This window comes from Rhinopithecus bieti, unplaced genomic scaffold (assembly GCF_001698545.2).
Source record: "Rhinopithecus bieti isolate Rb0 unplaced genomic scaffold, ASM169854v2 scaffold_13262, whole genome shotgun sequence".
NCBI classification, from domain to species: Eukaryota; Metazoa; Chordata; class Mammalia; order Primates; family Cercopithecidae; genus Rhinopithecus; species Rhinopithecus bieti.
Genome location: NW_016808004.1, coordinates 1621859 through 1638879, shown reverse-complemented (window position 1 = coordinate 1638879; position 17021 = coordinate 1621859). Strand labels below are relative to the sequence as shown.

The window sequence follows — 17021 nt, the reverse complement described above, 5'->3', positions numbered from 1 at the left end:
GTGTCTGTTGGCTGTATGAATGTCTTCTTTTGAGAAATGTCTGTTCATATCCTTTGCCCACTTTTTGATGGGGTTGTTTGTTTTTTTCTTGTATATTTGTTTGAGTTCTTTGTAGATTCTGGATATTAGCCCTTTGTCAGATGAGTAGGTTGCAAAAATTTTCTCCCATTCTGTAGGTTGCCTGTTCACTCTGATGGTAGTTTCTTTTGCTGTGCAAAAGCTCTTTAGTTTAATTAGATCCCATTTGTCAATTTTGGCTTTTGCTGCCGTTGCTTTTGGTGTTTTAGACATGAAGTCCTTGCCCATGCCTATGTCCTGAATGGTACTACCTAGATTTTCTTCTAGGGTTTTTATGGTATTAGGTCTAACATTTAAGTCTCTAATCCATCTTGAATTAATCTTCGTATAAGGGGTAAGGCAAAAAAGAGCCCGCATTGCCAAGACAACCCTAAGTCAAAAGGACAAAGCTGGAGGCGTCACGCTACCTGACTTCAAACTATACTAAAAGGCTACAGTAACCAAAACAGCATGGTACTGGTACCAAAACAGAGATATAGACCAATGGAACAGAACAGAGTACTCAGAAATAATACCACACATCTACAGCCATCTGATCTTTGACAAACCTGACAGAAACAAGAAATGGGGAAAGGATTCCCTATTCAATAAATGGTGCTGGGAAAATTGGCTAGCCATAAGTAGAAAGCTGAAACTGGATCCTTTCCAAATTAGCTTTTACAACAAAAGAAAGCTAGTTTTCTTTTTCCTTTAACAGTCACTGGAAGAGTTAAGTTATACTCGTATGTACCAGTTAGTGGACATGAAAAAGGAAAATACAAAAATAAAAGCAGAGAAGAAAAAAAGAGGATAGAAGGAACTATATGGTAGGGAGAGGTGGCGTTTGTCTAACAACCCTTCCATGAGTCTCCTTGTGTTCGAAAGAAGAAAGTCAATGCTGAAGTGACACAGAAGTCAACTATACTCCCTTGACCCTGCCAATGATAATCATCAGCATTAAGTTGAAGCATAAAAAAGTAACTCAAATGAGCAAGACTGGAAGAAACATATCTCCCCAGAGCTCTGAAGTTGCACAGTATGTTAGAAAGGCTTACAATCAGAGATTTAAAGAATGTCGACCTGGAAATTCAACAGCCAGTTAACTGCATCATAAATTCAGCTTCTGGTTAATCATCTCCATGAAAAATATTATCTCCCAAGAAAAGCTTTCCTATTTCTGCTGCCTTATTCATTTGAAAATTTTCACTGTGTAGAGCAGAATCTCTTGAAACATACAACCAATTAGTTATAATCCATATGTACGAAGCAACAAATAACAAAATAACTTTATCTCTTTAAGGGATTACAATATAAAGTGATCTCTTTATATATGTAAACTGATAAAAAATATTCTGTTTCTCCCCTGTTTTTCACTAATATTTCCAGTTTTTCTGACTGTTTCTCATGAGAAATGGCCTATTCTTTTGTGCTAACTAGATTGAGATGCTTCACCTTTTCAGAAATTGCCGAAATGTGCATAAATACATGGGTTGAAACCTTGACTGGCTCTCCATTTTACTCAGTAGTACAAAACTGACCATTTAGTTGCAATCAGTGTTTAGCTATATGTCATACATTTTGAAAATATAAAAGTAAAAAAAGTTTAGAATGAAATTTTTTAATCTCCAAAAGTTAGGTGGTCTGAAGGTTTATAGCATTTAACATTTATAATATTAAATCAAAAGAAGTTACTCAAATATAGGGCTTGAAATCTATGTATACCAACCACTCAGCACTTCACAGGCCTTACAGGTCAGGCAGACCGAAAACTAGCAATATTTTTTCATAATTCTGAGCAGAGGGGAAAAAATGGCTGTGTTTCATAAAAATGCAACAAGGTGTCCACATTTCCACCCATGCATGAATAATGTATGATCTACAACATTATTTGCTAGGCTGTCTAATCACTAACATCTTTCAAAATGTCTACATAAGCTTTAGCTCATTAAGAACAAACATGCATCTGTATAAAAATATCAAATACCTGTGAACACTGAGAATAATATTCTGCTAAATAAATATCAATGTACACATCAAATTGACATGGGTAGAACAATGTCACTGCATTTTTCAAAGATAAAAATATTAAGAAAATGTGCTTAATTATAAAAGTAAATTATATATGCCTTTGATCTGAAAATATTGGCAATATGTGATATTATAAGTACTATAATTATTAAAACAAAAGTATAAAATAAAATGCTAATCACAATTCTCTTTTACTTTGAAATGTCATTTTTGGAAACAGAAATTACTGGTTAATAGCATAATCACCTTTGGAGCCTTTCACTGCTCCAGGTTTGGTTTCAGTTACTTCCTGTCCTAACTTTAAGCATCTCCTAATCACAGGCATTTCAAAGCTATTTCACAAACAGGCCACAAAACAGTACCCTATACTGCTGCGATATAGCGATTTCTATGTGTAACATCTACATCTCAGAGTAATTTTTAGAAATTCTTCTCTATGCATTAGCTATGACTACAACCACTTGTTCTGACTGTTATTAGTCTTAAGGATGGAACACAGCAAACCAAACCGTCCATCACCAAAAGCCCAAGTTGCCAAGAGAGGTTCATCTTCTTAACTGATCTAGATGCCAGGACTTTTCTCACTGGCCAATAAATATTTCACTTTTTGCTCTACCTAGAAAGACATAAATTGATGTCTGATCTTAATGAGGTGTGGATGATAATTACTAGTAAAAAATGCTTATAGCCCAGATGTTCAACATTCCAGCAGTGTCCAACAGAACTAGAATCAGTAACACTTTGCAACTTGAATGGTATCATCATCCCCATGTCCCCAGCCTCCTGCCTCTGCCATGTCACAAGACTGCAAACAACTGCTCTTCAGTTGTCCCGTAAGAAACATATTACTTCATGCATGCCAAGTGTTCATTACCTTAAAGAGCCAAATGCCTTTTAAAAGCCAGTTGAAGCATATAAGCAACAATTCTCCAACACACTATAAAACTCACTTGCTACATAAACTTTTAAATTTCAAAATGCCAGGCCTTCAGATTCCCTAAATATTATAAAAGCACTGCCCAGTCACAGAATCACAAAACTTAACAGGTAGAAAGCAACATCCAAACCAACCAACTCGTTTATTTAATGCTTTTCCTTACTGTTTTCTCTTTCTGGTTAAGTGCGTCTGTTCAAGAGTAAATTTCTAGAAAGAAATGAGGTATAGTATTATCTTGCTTTTAATCTTTACCTACCAAGACATTGTCTGTCATTAAACACTTAATGAATGTTTTTCTTTCCTTTGCAGATAAGGGAAACGAAGGCTCCCAGTGATCTGGCAGACATCAAAACTTAGAATGTGTTCACTTCTATCCAGCCCCAACACTTCACTTCTTCACTTTTAGTGGTCTAATCTCTCTCTCTCATACAATGTACAAAACTCCTTTCCAGTTAAAATAGGATTCCAATGCTAAAAGGATGGTTAAATACCACTTTAATTAATAGTCTGTCTGACAGTGAATTTTAATATATATTCTCTGAAAGAGGTAATTAAGGTCAAATGAGGTCACAATGGCAGGGCCCTGATCCCATAGAGCTAATATTCTTGTAAGAGGAAGCGACACCAGGGAGCTCTGTCCCAGTGCACAGGGAAGAGGCCATGTGAGGACTCAGAAGGTTTCCTTGGGCCAGTGTGTCCTTGTTCTTGAGTCTTGTCCTAGCTAACCACTGTTTCTAAAGCAGTGATGGGCTGCATTAAATGTTGCCATCCTTCTTTGACAATTCCACTTATTTAACTGGGACTCTGTGGTTATGAGGTGCTAAGTGCACCTGTCAAAGGCATGACTTTGTTTCGATTTAGCAACGCTCCCACCAATACGCCTTATTGGTCCAGGAAGAAAAAATGGCATTAGAGTATTTTCTGAATGATACTTCTAGTTAGGTGCAAGCATTCAGATTTTCTAAGAAATAACTTGTGTTCTCACCTGTGTTTGCTATGTGAAAGAACTGTACTAACAAATCTAAGGCACAATAAATTACCTGTTTTTAGACTTGCAGAGAATAAAGAATAATAAAAAATGAATGAAAAAAAACAAAGAGAAAAGTACATTCTCACTCCTTCTCCCCACAAATCCCACAAATAACAGCTACAAAGTAATTTCAAATTTCCTGAAAAGACTACATTATATATTAATTGTAATAAAAAGTGTCACCCTCATTTAAATTGTGATTGATACTATAATAAAATGTACTTCATTGCCAAAGGTTTCTTTATATTCAGATCATGGTTAAAATTACCACGATGTAATTATTCAAAATAATTTTTTTTGGAAAGAAACCTAAATGCACATCAGAACTACACAAAAGAAGAGAAATAATGTCACTCAAATTCCAACATTAACATATCTTCCTTCTGTTTCCCAAAATCAAGGCCCATAACATAAATTCCATTTATAAGAATGAACTCATTCATTTGTCTTAAAGCCTTCTAGAGAAAGCTGAAAGAGAGGAAACATGTCAATGGAAGAAAAAAAGGCATCAGTTATATCACTTTCAGAGTCTACATTTTAGGGAAAGTATTTCAGAATCTATCTGGGCATGGCTAGAAACCATTGTCTTACTATGGTTTTGTTCATTTAGACCCACAGGCAGAAACACTGATTAGATGACCTGTTATTGGCTGGGCACAGTGGCTTACACCTGTAATCTCAGCATTTTGGGAGGCCGAGGTGGGCAGATCACCTGTCAGGAGTTTGAGACCAGCCTGGCCAACATGGCAAAACCCCATATCTACTAAAATACATTAGCTGGGCATGGTGGCGCATGCCTGTAATCCCAGCTATTTGGGAGGCTGAGGCACAAGAATTGCTTGAACCCAGGAGGCAGAGGTTGCAGTGAGCCAAGATCACACCATTGCACTCCAGCCTGGACAACAGAATGAGTTAAAAAAAAAAAAAGAAAAGAAAGACCTATCATTAAAAACATTCATTAAAGGTTTAATTACAAACAATGTCTTGGTAGGCTAAGAGTAAAGCAAGTAAGATAATATACTATACCCCATTTCTTTCTAGAAATTTACTCTCTAAGAGACATGCTTGACTGTAAAGAGAAAACAATAAGGAAAGCATTAAATAAGCAAGTAAAGGGACAAGCAGAGTTAATGGGCAGTGAACAAATTAGAAGTCAGTATATTTGACTCTCACATCCTGTGAGATTTCCTAGTGATGGAACTGCAGTAGCTATGAGAACAGTATAAAAATAAGTTAGCAAGATTACCAGAATTGAAGACCCAGTATAATAATTTTATGAAAGGAGAGTAAAAGCAACTACTGAGAATATACAAACCAGCATAACGGGAAACTGTGCTGTGGTATTCTTAGAAGGGTGGTTGGAATTGTCAACATAGAAACCCTCCAAGCTGGAAAGAATGCACTACTAGAATGAAAACTATGAAATGAATGATTTTAATAAATGAAGTGTATAGAATAGTCATATGCATAGTTTCAGGAAGACAGTACAGTACCAGTGACACCAGACATAGGGAAAAAGTAGCAAAGGAAAGTGAAGAACCTAAACACTTGAAAGGGATCTCCCTCCACTGAAAACAAATGTGAGTTTGCCAAGAGACCATGTAAGAAAAAAAAAAGATATAATGTTTAAATAGGTCCTGATTTTTTATAAAAGTCAACTTGTGGTAAGTTCCTCTAGAACTTATTTCATTTTATTTTTGAGATGGAATTTCGCTCTTGTTACCCAGGCTGGAGTGCAGTGGCGCAATCTCAGCTCACTGCAACCTTCGCCTCCTGGGTTCAAGTGATTCTCCTGCCTCAGCCTCCCAAGTAGCTGGGATTACATGCACATGCCACCATGCCTGGCTAATTTTGTATTTTAGTAGAGACGGGGTTTCACCATGTTGTCCAGGCTGGTCTCAAACTCCTGACCTCAGGTGATCCACTCGTCTTGGCCTCCCAAGGTGCTGGGATTACAGGTGTGAGCCACCGTGCCCAGCCAAACTTATTTTTAATATGAGCTAAGTTATAAATAAAGAATAATTATTGTAACCAATTAGAAAAAGAGTTTGGTGGGGGGGCCGCCCTGGGATAGGGGCTGTGGCAGTACACGGGGACCCGGCTGCGGTGGCTGCGGAGCTGACGATTGAGTCTCAGGCTGGGGTGGAAACGGAGCTCCAGGAAGCTACTAAAGTTCCTGGGGAAGCAAAGTAGAATTTCATAAGAACAAAATGGATGGAGAGGAGAAAACCTATGGTGGCTGTGAAGGCCCTGATGCCATGTATGTCAAATTGATGTCATCTGATGGCCATGAATTTATTGTAAAAAGAGAACATGCATTAACATCAGGCACGATAAAAGCCATGTTGAGTGGCCCAGGTCAGTTTGCTGAGAACGAAACCAATGAGGTCCATTTTAGAGAGATACCTTCACATGTGCTATCAAAAGTATGCATGTATTTTACGTACAAGGTTCGCTACACTAACAGCTCCACCGAGATTCCCGAATTCCCAATTGCACCTGAAATTGCACTAGAACTGCTGATGGCTGCGAACTTCCTAGACTGTTCAATAAAATAAATTATAATAAACTGTTAAAAAAAAAAAAAAAAAGAAGGAAAAAGAGTTAGGCAAATTGGCATGGAAAAATAATATGAGTCAGTTGATAACAAGTAGAAACACATTTAAGAGCATTAGGAGAGGGAACTGCTAGGTAACAGGAAATGTGATTTCTCAATAATGTCAAACCAGTTGAGAGAGGCTGAACCAATTCACATCCTCCCACAAGGTATGAGACATCCCACTGATCCATGTCCTCACCAATATGTGATGTTTTCAGGCTTCTTCGTTTTTTGCAGCCCATGCGGCTACCAAGAGAGGAACTTGTAGGTAAGGAAATGATCTTATTTTTTTCTTTCCCCAGGACGTGGCATAATCAGAGTCTAATAACAAGCAGTGAGTAAAACTGAAGTGAAGAAGCCTAGACCTGAACCAAGATCACTTGTCATGTTTTCCATTTGGAATTTGCAATCCTGTACATTTTTTCCACCTTTCATTCTTCTACACTGCCTCTCCCATTATGCTACACTATCTTTCAAATAACAGAATGCTAACTCACATTCACTTAAACTAGCATAGAATAAAAGCAATGATCATTCTAAAGAACAGAAAACATATCTACACAATTTTTGTTTATATAATCTCATAAAAATACGAGCAACTACGTCTGAACAAGAGACCACATCTAACTTGGAGATAGGAAAATATGCATCATAATTATTCAATAAATATTTGTTGAGTATAAAAGAAAAATTTTAAATTATAATAGTACTAATAAAATACACAAGTATGATCATGCACACTGGTTCGTTTAATTACAAAAATGAAACTTCTAAATTTTAGAAGAAATAATAAATCCAACACTCAGGAAATGCTGAAGTGTAAAAACTCAAATAAAAAAGGTAAAAAACCACTAAAAGATCTTAATCATTTCAAGTTCCACAAGTCAATCAGGAGTTTTTGACAAGGTTGCAATTTGGGCCAAGAGCTAATTAAAACTCTATCACAGTCATCTGTTCATCCAAGAATGAACTTACCTTTCAGACCACACAATATTTTTGGAATTTCCATTAAGAGATACACAGAGAAAGAATGAATGATAAACTATATCAGGCAACAAACTTTTTTCAGTTTTAATCAATAAGCTAAAATTCTGAATGAAAGTAGAAATCAAGTAAGAGAGTAAAACCACTGGGAGTACTACCAAGCCTTGAAACAACTATCTAGCAAAGCAGCATTTATAAAGACTTAACAAGTAACTGTCAAGAACTGTAATACATTAAGTTCCACCAGAATCTTCTACAAAAAAAATGCATTTTATTAAGTGTAAAATAAGTACTAACATATATATTTATATATTATGTGTGTATATATATATATATTTCATTCTTCTAACTTCACATTTAAAAGAAAAAAAAAACAGGAAAATCTCTTGAAAAGTGGTTACTGACAACACTGTTAATGGCTTCCAAAGGATTTCTTTTCTACTTGGGAATAAATGTAAGCACAAGAATTCCACTTATCCAAACTATAGTATAACTTAGCAGTAAATTATGGCACTAAATCTAGGTTAGAAGATGCTTACCATGATTAAGGTATTTTCCAATTTCTAACAATTAGCAACATTAACTAAGTAGAAATCAATTGTAATTGAAGAAGACAGTGAAAACTAATTACCAAAGTCAATTGATATATATAATCAATGTTATTGAATCTATAAATTCTGTATGTTATAATTTAATTATATACATATAGTACTTATCAACTAAACCTACAGAGAAATAGTTTTAATTTTCTTAATCTCTTAATAGTCTTAGTTTTCTTAATCCCATGGTTCTTAAATGAATTTACTTGCTACAAATCTCTGCTAAAACAGACTTCTTAAATTCAGTAAAATTTCTTTAAAACTTTTATTGTGTGAAAGTCAACTTTTCGATATTTAATTTACATATTTATGTTTTTGTATTTAAAATCAATTGAGGAAACTAATCCAGTACAATTTAGAACACTAGTTACCCATATAAGAGATTAGAATGTAATTAGTTCTAATGGTATCAATTTAGTAAGTCTCGAATAATGAGAAGGTAGGACATTGTAATAATAAACTGCTTATGCTTGGAGAAAATATTCATAATATTATCTCTGGCCAATTCAACAGCATTTGCTTAACTGTTATTCCAAATGCCTCAAATATTATAGAAGTGATCTGAGAAAGGTAAGGTGATATTCTGAAGTACCTAACATTTAGTAAATTCAGGAGTTTCTGGTCTATTATATGAAAATGCCACAAATATATACTCTGGTTCTTTACAGAGAAAACATACAATTGATATTATATTAGATATCTGGATCCCAAAAGGTGCATTTTAAAAATTGTGGTAAAAAAAAATACATAACATTAAATTTACCATCAATCTTTTTTAAATGTACCGTACAGTAGTGTCAACTATGTGCATACTGTTATGTAACAGATCTCTAAAACTTTCCTATCATAAACTGAAACTTTTTATCTACCCGACAATTGCCTCTTTTTTCCACTCTCAAAAAGTATCCTTTTAAAAGTATTCAGGATTTAGATTTTTTTCTTTAATGGAGGCACTATGGATTCTTACATTCCTATAATCATGTTATCCTAATGAACTGAGCATTAGAATAGATTTCACTCTGGTCACATCACATTATCTTTCAACATATAAAAACATACACTTGATGTGTATGTCTTTCATTTTTTTATAAATCATATTTCTTCAGAGACCTGTCAGTTCTCAAAGATATCTCGGACATTGGTGTAAATGACAAGGACAGATTATGGGTTGGCAATTTTTTCCTGTAAAGGGCCGGAGAGTAAGTATTTCAGGCTTTGTGGGCCATATGAGTTCTGTTGCAATTAAAAGTCTGCACTTGTAGCATAAAAGCAGCTATGGACAATACGTAAACAAATGAGCATGTCTGTGTGTCAATAAAAATGTATTTAAAAATACATGTGCAGGGCAGATTTCTCCAGTAAGCCATAGTTTGCCAACTCCTGAGACACAAAAGAAAGAGACAGGGAGGGAAGGAGGGAAGGGAAGAGGGCGGGCGAGGGACAGAGATAGGGAGTGTGAAAGAAAGAAAATCAAATAAAAGTATTTACTCCTGAAAATAAGTAGCTACTCAGTGGGACTGAGATTATCTGTTAAACTGACTAACTTTGATAGTGAGGCCCTAAAAATAGAACAAATTTCTTTTATGACTTGTTTCAATGCTGACGCAACAACTGGTATTCAGCAGAGCAGCATAAATAATGAAAATATTGATCTTCAGTAAGTACATCACAGCACTTGACTTACCTTAGTAATGGGTGGAATATGACGGTAATGTTTCTGGCTCCAGGTTTGCAGACAAATTTTGTTCCTCCACCTTCAATTAAGTTGTCATCAGGACCCCCTTTCAGACGAAAGAAAAAAAAGAGACTTAGCTCATCGAAACGTTTATAAATAAACAAACCAAGCATATCTAGATGAGTCCTATACTGTCATAATTAGGACCATCTTTGCAAGCAAAAACCTTCGGTATGTACAAAATTATTTTGAACGACTTCATCCAGGCTTCCTCACTTGAATAAACAAGAGATTAGAATTTTCACCCTGGCCGGGCAAGGTGGCTCACAGCTGTGGTCCCACCAGTTTGGGAGGCTGAGGAGGGTTGAGCACTTCAGGCCAGGAGTTTGAGATCAGCCTGGCCAATATGGTGAAACCCTGTCTCTATTAAAAATTTTTTAAAAATAGCCAGGCATGGTCGCATGTACCTGTAGTCCCAGCTACTCGGAAGGTTGAGGCAAGAGAATTGCTGGAACCTGGGAGGCGGAGGTTGCAGTGAACCAAGATTGCGCCACTGCACTAAAGCCTGGGCAACAGAGCGAGACTCCATCTCAAAACAAACAAACAAACAAACAAAACCCAGCATTTTTACTCTGAGTAAGAACATGGAATCACAGTAAGAACAAATGCTACATTTAATGGAACAGTGCAAGGCTACAATTCCGTTAAGGTGAAAATTTTGATCTCCAATGACCAGGGTCCATCTTGGACAGTATGGGACATAAAGCTTTCAGAGAAAGGATGAAGTGCCTGCCATTCAAAGTTGCTGCATGTTGTAAAGATTGGAGCAGAGATTCATATAAGCCTAACTTACCATACTTTATCAAATCTGAGACCCCAGTGATTACAAGACATACTATTATTTTACACATCACCAAGAAAAAAAAAGTTCTGCTATTTAAACGATATAATGCTTTCTTGGAATGTTTCCTTTTCCTTATTGAATAGCTTGGCTTTTCACAGAAACAAATGGTTACCATAAACCTCTCAGGCACATTCAATAAGAAAATATAAGAAAAATAAGTTTGTTAAGGCATTCTTAACACTAAGTAATATTTGAAGTCTAGCTCTTTCGAATCACTCTGACTCGGAGTTTTCAATGTCCTTGTTTTCTAAACATTGTCATCCACTGTCACCAAGAGCGTGTGTTTCATAAAGGAATGCTCCATGCTGCATCCCGTATTTCATTCCACGCTGCTGATATCCATCCTGCAAAGTTTAAAGTTGATGCTTTCTTGATGCTATCAGAAGGTTTAAACAGAAGGCTTTCCTATCCCGACCAGGACTTATACTCTTTCCTCAAATGGTCCTTAACTGCTTCATTAATGGAAACACTGAAGGGTCATGGTGCTAGGAGTAACACAAGCTCACACACACTGCACCGGTGACAATTCACCGTGACTGGTTTCCAGTAGGCAGCCATTAAGATGCCACTCATTTCAGATACATCCTCATTTCAGAGAATTTAGAATGTGAAAAGATGTATCACTTTGGATGTTGGGAAAATGCTCTCCCCACTTGTGTTTCTTGCCACTATAATGAAGTTCAACTAATGTAATCTCTGACCTCTTTCCACCTTTTACCCACTCCAGGGGAAGTGATATAATGCCTCTGACTGATAAAAATTGAGAAGAAAAGGCTGGGCATGCATGGCTTAGCAACTCCCATATTCCACTTTAGAAACTAGAGTGCCTGAAGACAGTTAAGTGGTGTCTGGTGTAAGTTTAGCTATAAAGGTCCTGCTTTGTCAGAGAAGGCCTGAAGTGGGCCAACATCTTTTCTAAATGGGTGAGTAAATCTGTTTAACTGTGATGTTCAGTTAGCAAGCTTTGTTTGATTCTCAAACTGGGTTACATCCTGCAATCTGGCTTAAATCAATATAAAAGTGACATTTCACTTACTATCTACCTTACTTATTTCTCAATAGTTTCAAAACTCCAGCAGGAAAGATGGCTACTATTTAGTGGGCTTCCTCAAAACCCCAGCAATCTACACTTCCAACATTTGGTTTCCTTCTTCTAAATTAAACATTTTCTTTCTGAGTATAGTTCTTTGCATGTTACCAAACACAGCTAAATCTCCCTTGATTTATTATCTATCTGAATGGTCTCTAGGCATCTTGGAAATTGACTGATAAAAACATGTGAAGCTTCAGAAATCCATACCCTGGATCATCAGGACTTCCCAGAGGCATCAAAGTCTAGACATTTGGATCAGTTGTTTCTACCAACTCATCAGTGCATACTTTTCTTAAGAATAACCAAAATACAATGGCATAGTCAACCCTTAATTAGAAATCGTGCACTGTTTTTTCTCATTAAAAAAAATCAATCTTGTACAATGTTTGCATCAGAGATATGAACGTGCTGCTAAATTTTGCTGAGTTAAGGAAAGCATGAAGACTGAAACAAACACTACACTTCTAATAAAATCCTCCTTGAAAGGTCACATGGTATAGTTACAAAAATGATAGAATAAGTATAACTTCTTTAACATCTTTCCTTTTAAGATTATAAAATCTAGTCAGAATTCATCCACAAAGGAGATATGTATAGAAGAAACCGGGATATATTCTACACTTCAGGAACAGGTAAATAAGTCTACATGAAAATAATGTAATAATGGACACAATATGAACATGTCTTTTGATAACCTATATGAGATAGACTAGATGATTTCCAACAGTTTATAAATATTCTGAAGTGCTACGATATTAGGCACTCAATAATTAAGTTCAGACCTGACTAACCTGGCTTCATTCAAATGAAAACCTTCACGTATGGTAAATGCGCTGTATGCATGTGCACCTCTATGCCTTAGCCACACTGCGCTACCATCTGGAGGTCTCTCTCCCCTTGTACCAATTCTTTAGGTCTCACATCTATTCCCAAACTATCAAATGCCCTTCTCTCAAAGTCCACAATTCTATTAACAGTGACTATGTATAAAATAACCCATAAGAATCTTAACACAAGTCACTTCTGTTACTATGTGTTTTCTTCCTTATGTCACTTTTTCCCACCTGGAATGTAACTTCCTGGAAAGTGATTAAACAAGAATACATTTGCTGAATGAAAGGAAAAAAGACCTAACTTGCTAAAATGTTATAGTAATTAGATGAGACAGTATGTGTGAAAGCTTAATAAATGTAAACTGTCAAAACCCAAATAAATGTAAGCAACTGTCAAAAACTAATAAAGGTAAGCAAATCTCACTGTATCATCAAAGCTGTATAGGGAGTAGGTGTGCTTAATAAACATTTGTTGATGACCATATTACAGAGAACGAAGATAACAAAAGATAAGCTACAATACCAAAAATACAGCATCAGAGTCACTAGAAACGTCAGTGAGAGGAAGATATGGCTGTGAAAATATAGGTACAATGACAGGGTATGAGGTTAGAAACTAAATAATACTTTCATTAGTTCTAAACCCCTGCTAGCTACAAAAAGATGATTACTGATTCACATAGTGCAGTTAAGCTAAATAAAACGTAGAGTTCAGAGAAAAATATGAAAAAAGAGACTCTCCTCCCTACCCCAACCCCTAACCAGACTTCCATCTACAGGAACCTCATACACTCTTCCAGCTCCATTACCAAATGCCATCTATACTGCACTTGTCATGATTTCCTCTTGAAGATGAGAAGTCAAATGTTTCTTACTACATTACCAATAAACAGAGCCAACCCAATGAAAATTTTCTTGAAAATAAAGCTGTTAGAAACAAAAGTAAAGGTCATGGCCAAAAATCATAAGGTCTGAGTCCTGAACCCCTGAAATCTACTTTAGCATTTCAGTATTCTTAGTGAAAAACAAAACTCACTTTTCCTCACGTGCCTTCTCATCTTCTCATGATCAAATAACCTGGGACCTACTGTCAGGAACTTTTTTTTTTTTTAAGATGGAGTCTCGCTGTGTCCCCCAGGCTGGTATACACTGGTGAGATCTCGGTTTACTGCAACCTCCACCTCCCAGGTTCAAGTGATTCTCCTGCCTCAGCCTCCCGAGCAGCTGGGATTACAGGCACGCACCACCATGCCTGGCTAATTTTTGTATTTTTAGTAGAGACGAGGCTTCACCATGTTAGCCAGGCTAGTCTCAAACTCCCGACCTCAAGTGATCCACTCGCCTCAGTCTCCCAAAGTGCTGGGATTACAGGTGTGAGCCACCATCCCTGGCCAGGAGCCTTCTTAAGGAACATGTTGTTCAATCCTGGTTAGAGCACTGGACAGGTCAGTGCTTCCCTTCACTCTATTTATGGTCTAATTGTAGCTGTGAGAAGCCAGGTGACAGGCACTAGAGAAAATGTCAAATGATGATGGATGGCTGGAATGCAAGGGAACCCGACAATAGTATTACAAGTGGAATATACTATGCAAAAGGAGAAGAAAGGCCCCAGATATTTCCTATTTTTAACAATGAGGACGATGATTTGACACGCTGTCCCAGACAGCTGGCAACAGGCACCGAGGCCACCTGATAACTGCTGGAATGACAACATCTTAGTGTTCACAGGTTGGTCCCTTCTTTTAGAATTCATTTGCTTTTAAGTAATAAGATTCCACATTTATTTATTCCTTGATTCTACCCAACTAGAGTTTAATGTGGTTTGTAATAAATATTGTCATATTAATAAAACACAAACAGAAACTAAAGCCTCAGAAAGAAATGGAAACAGGATTCTCACTGAAATAACTATGGAACAGAGGGAAGAATCAAAATGATGTTGTGTCAAACATCAGACCACTATTCATTATTAGCATAAGTGCGACAAAATTATTTAAATTCTCTGAGTCTCAGCCTTGCCATTTATAAAATAAGGATTGCAATAAACTCTTTCAAAGACTTGTGATGTTTAAGGGAAGTAACGCAGATAAGAGCATTCAGTACAGTGTTCTGTGCCGAGTACATCGCCAATGCTCTTTTCCTTTTCCATTAGAATTACCAAACACTGAAGGATCTAACTGATTTCACAAACTAGGGAAAAAGAAAGTCCAAATTCAAAAAAGGTTGTTCTTGTTACTTTAGGCAACACAATACTAGTCAATATCATTAATGAGATCAACTTTACAACAAATGTGTGAAACATGCTTGCCTTATTTTTGTGGAAATATTACTGTAGTGAAAGATTTAGAAATTTGATGGGAACACTTAGCAGGACAGAAAGAAAAAAGGTTTTCTCTAGTCTTAATTTTCCTCTTTTTTTTAAATTTATAAAACATTAGATAGTGTTAGCCATTGTTCCCCTACTCTTTTTTTTTTTAAGCGATGAGGTCAGGCTGGGCACGGTGGCTCACACCTGTAATCCCAGCACTTTGGGAGGCTGAGGTGGGCAGATTACCTGAGGTGAGGAGTTCGAGACCAGCCTGGCCAACATGGTGAAACCCTGTCTCTACTAAAAATACAAAAATTAACCAGGCGTGTTGGTGCATGCCTGTAATCCCAGCTACTCGGGAGGCTGAGGCAGGAGAATTGCTTGAGCCCAGGAGGCAGAGGTTGCAGTGGGCCAAGATCATGCCACTGCACTCCAGAATGACCAACACAGTCAGACTCTGTCTCAAAAAGAAAGGGAAAAAAGAGAGAGAGAGAGAGAGAGAGAGAGAGAGAGAGAGAGAGAGAGAGATGGGGTCTCGCTCTGATGCCCAGGCTGGAGTGCAGTGGTGCGATCACGGGGTTCCTCCCACCTCAAGTTCCTGAGCAGCTGAGACTACAGGTGCATACCAACATACCTGGTTCATCTTTTATTTTTTGTAGAAACAGGGTCTCAATATGTTGCCCAGGATGGTCTTGAACTCCTAAACTCAAGCGATCCTCCCACCTTGGCCTCCCAAAGAAGTAGGGATTGCCCAGCCCTACTCTTTATTTTTCAATTAAAAATAATGAATATTAAATGTATAGATGTTGAAATTATAACCATCTTGTACCAAGTGCTCAAGTGAAAATAGCATAAAACTGATCATGACTTTTTGAGCCACAGAGAGTCGCATGCCCCATCTGACCTTTTTAATGTGTCCTGATTTCTAAATTGGCCTTTCCACATAGAAAAGAACCACAGTGAAGGTGAATTCTTTTATAGCAAATATTTTGCTTCATAACTACTTTCTAAGGATTATGAAATAGTATACAGCATAATAAATATGGAATTCCTGACTGCATCAATAAATGTGGTCTTTAATTGGCTCTAAGAGCCAGCTGAATGGTTCAAGAGTTCCCTGAATTCACAGCTGTCACCCTGCCAGAGGGGTTCTTTTAGATTACATTTCTTAGCAAGTGCTTATTCTTAAAGCACATGTGATCATTATGGCTTAATGCTGTTGCCGCTCCTACCACCACCACTAAACTTGTCAGAAGGGTAACCTTGTTACAAGTATGTGACCTTGGGGTTTGTTGCTACATCAAGAAGAAACAAAGGTAAATTACTTATCCTTACCCTCAAATGATTTACTATCACAGCAAAGTCAAGTAAATCAGGATTAGTGATGGTACTGTGTTACCCAAGAGTGAGCTGCTGCTGGACACAGGAAGAAAATCCAGGCAACAAGCTCCTTCAAGGAAAGAATCACCTTTTGCACTCAACTCTTAGGTAGTGTGTCATCATTATTAATAACAACAATACTATTTTGTTCATAATTGTATTATTTGTGCCTAAGACAGTTTCTACCAGAGAATAAGCACTCAGTATATTTGTTGAATGAACATATGCACAAACAAAAAGTGAGAAAGAATATCTTTTTTAGAACAAGTGAATTCTACCTACAAACCAACTAGGAGCAAATAGTAATTATGTTTTCACATAAAGTTTGCTCAGTGAGAAATCCATGTTTCAAGAAAGGGCTGAAAAAGTATATTGATTACAGTATTATTTATAAAAGATAATCTCACAAATAGAAATAAATTCATTATTCTCATCATAAGACAAGTAAATGTCTTGCCAATATTGTGTTCAATTATATTTTATTCTTGTATAGCTCTCGTGTTGTACTTTAGGTTAAGACAGGTGCCAAGTATTATCCTGGATATGTAGAAAAAAGATAAAAGAAGGGCAAGGGGCAATTCTAATTTATCAAAC

At 36.7% G+C, this 17021-nt stretch overlaps 1 protein-coding gene and 1 pseudogene across 2 annotated transcripts in view; one reads left to right on the top strand and one right to left on the bottom strand.

Moving 5' to 3' along the window:
- Window positions 1–17021, bottom strand: part of LOC108537538 (exocyst complex component 4) — a 661401-nt gene that overhangs the window by 271387 nt on the left and 372993 nt on the right. Inside the window, exon 10 of the mRNA XM_017885082.1 lies at window positions 9919–10015. Within this exon, the coding sequence (XP_017740571.1) occupies window positions 9919–10015 (97 nt within the window). The remainder of the gene's footprint in view (window positions 1–9918; window positions 10016–17021) is intronic.
- LOC108537540 (transcription elongation factor B polypeptide 1 pseudogene) lies at window positions 6123–6623 on the top strand (annotated as a pseudogene). Its single transcript, XR_001887845.1, has one exon. The product of XR_001887845.1 is annotated as a transcription elongation factor B polypeptide 1 pseudogene (transcript).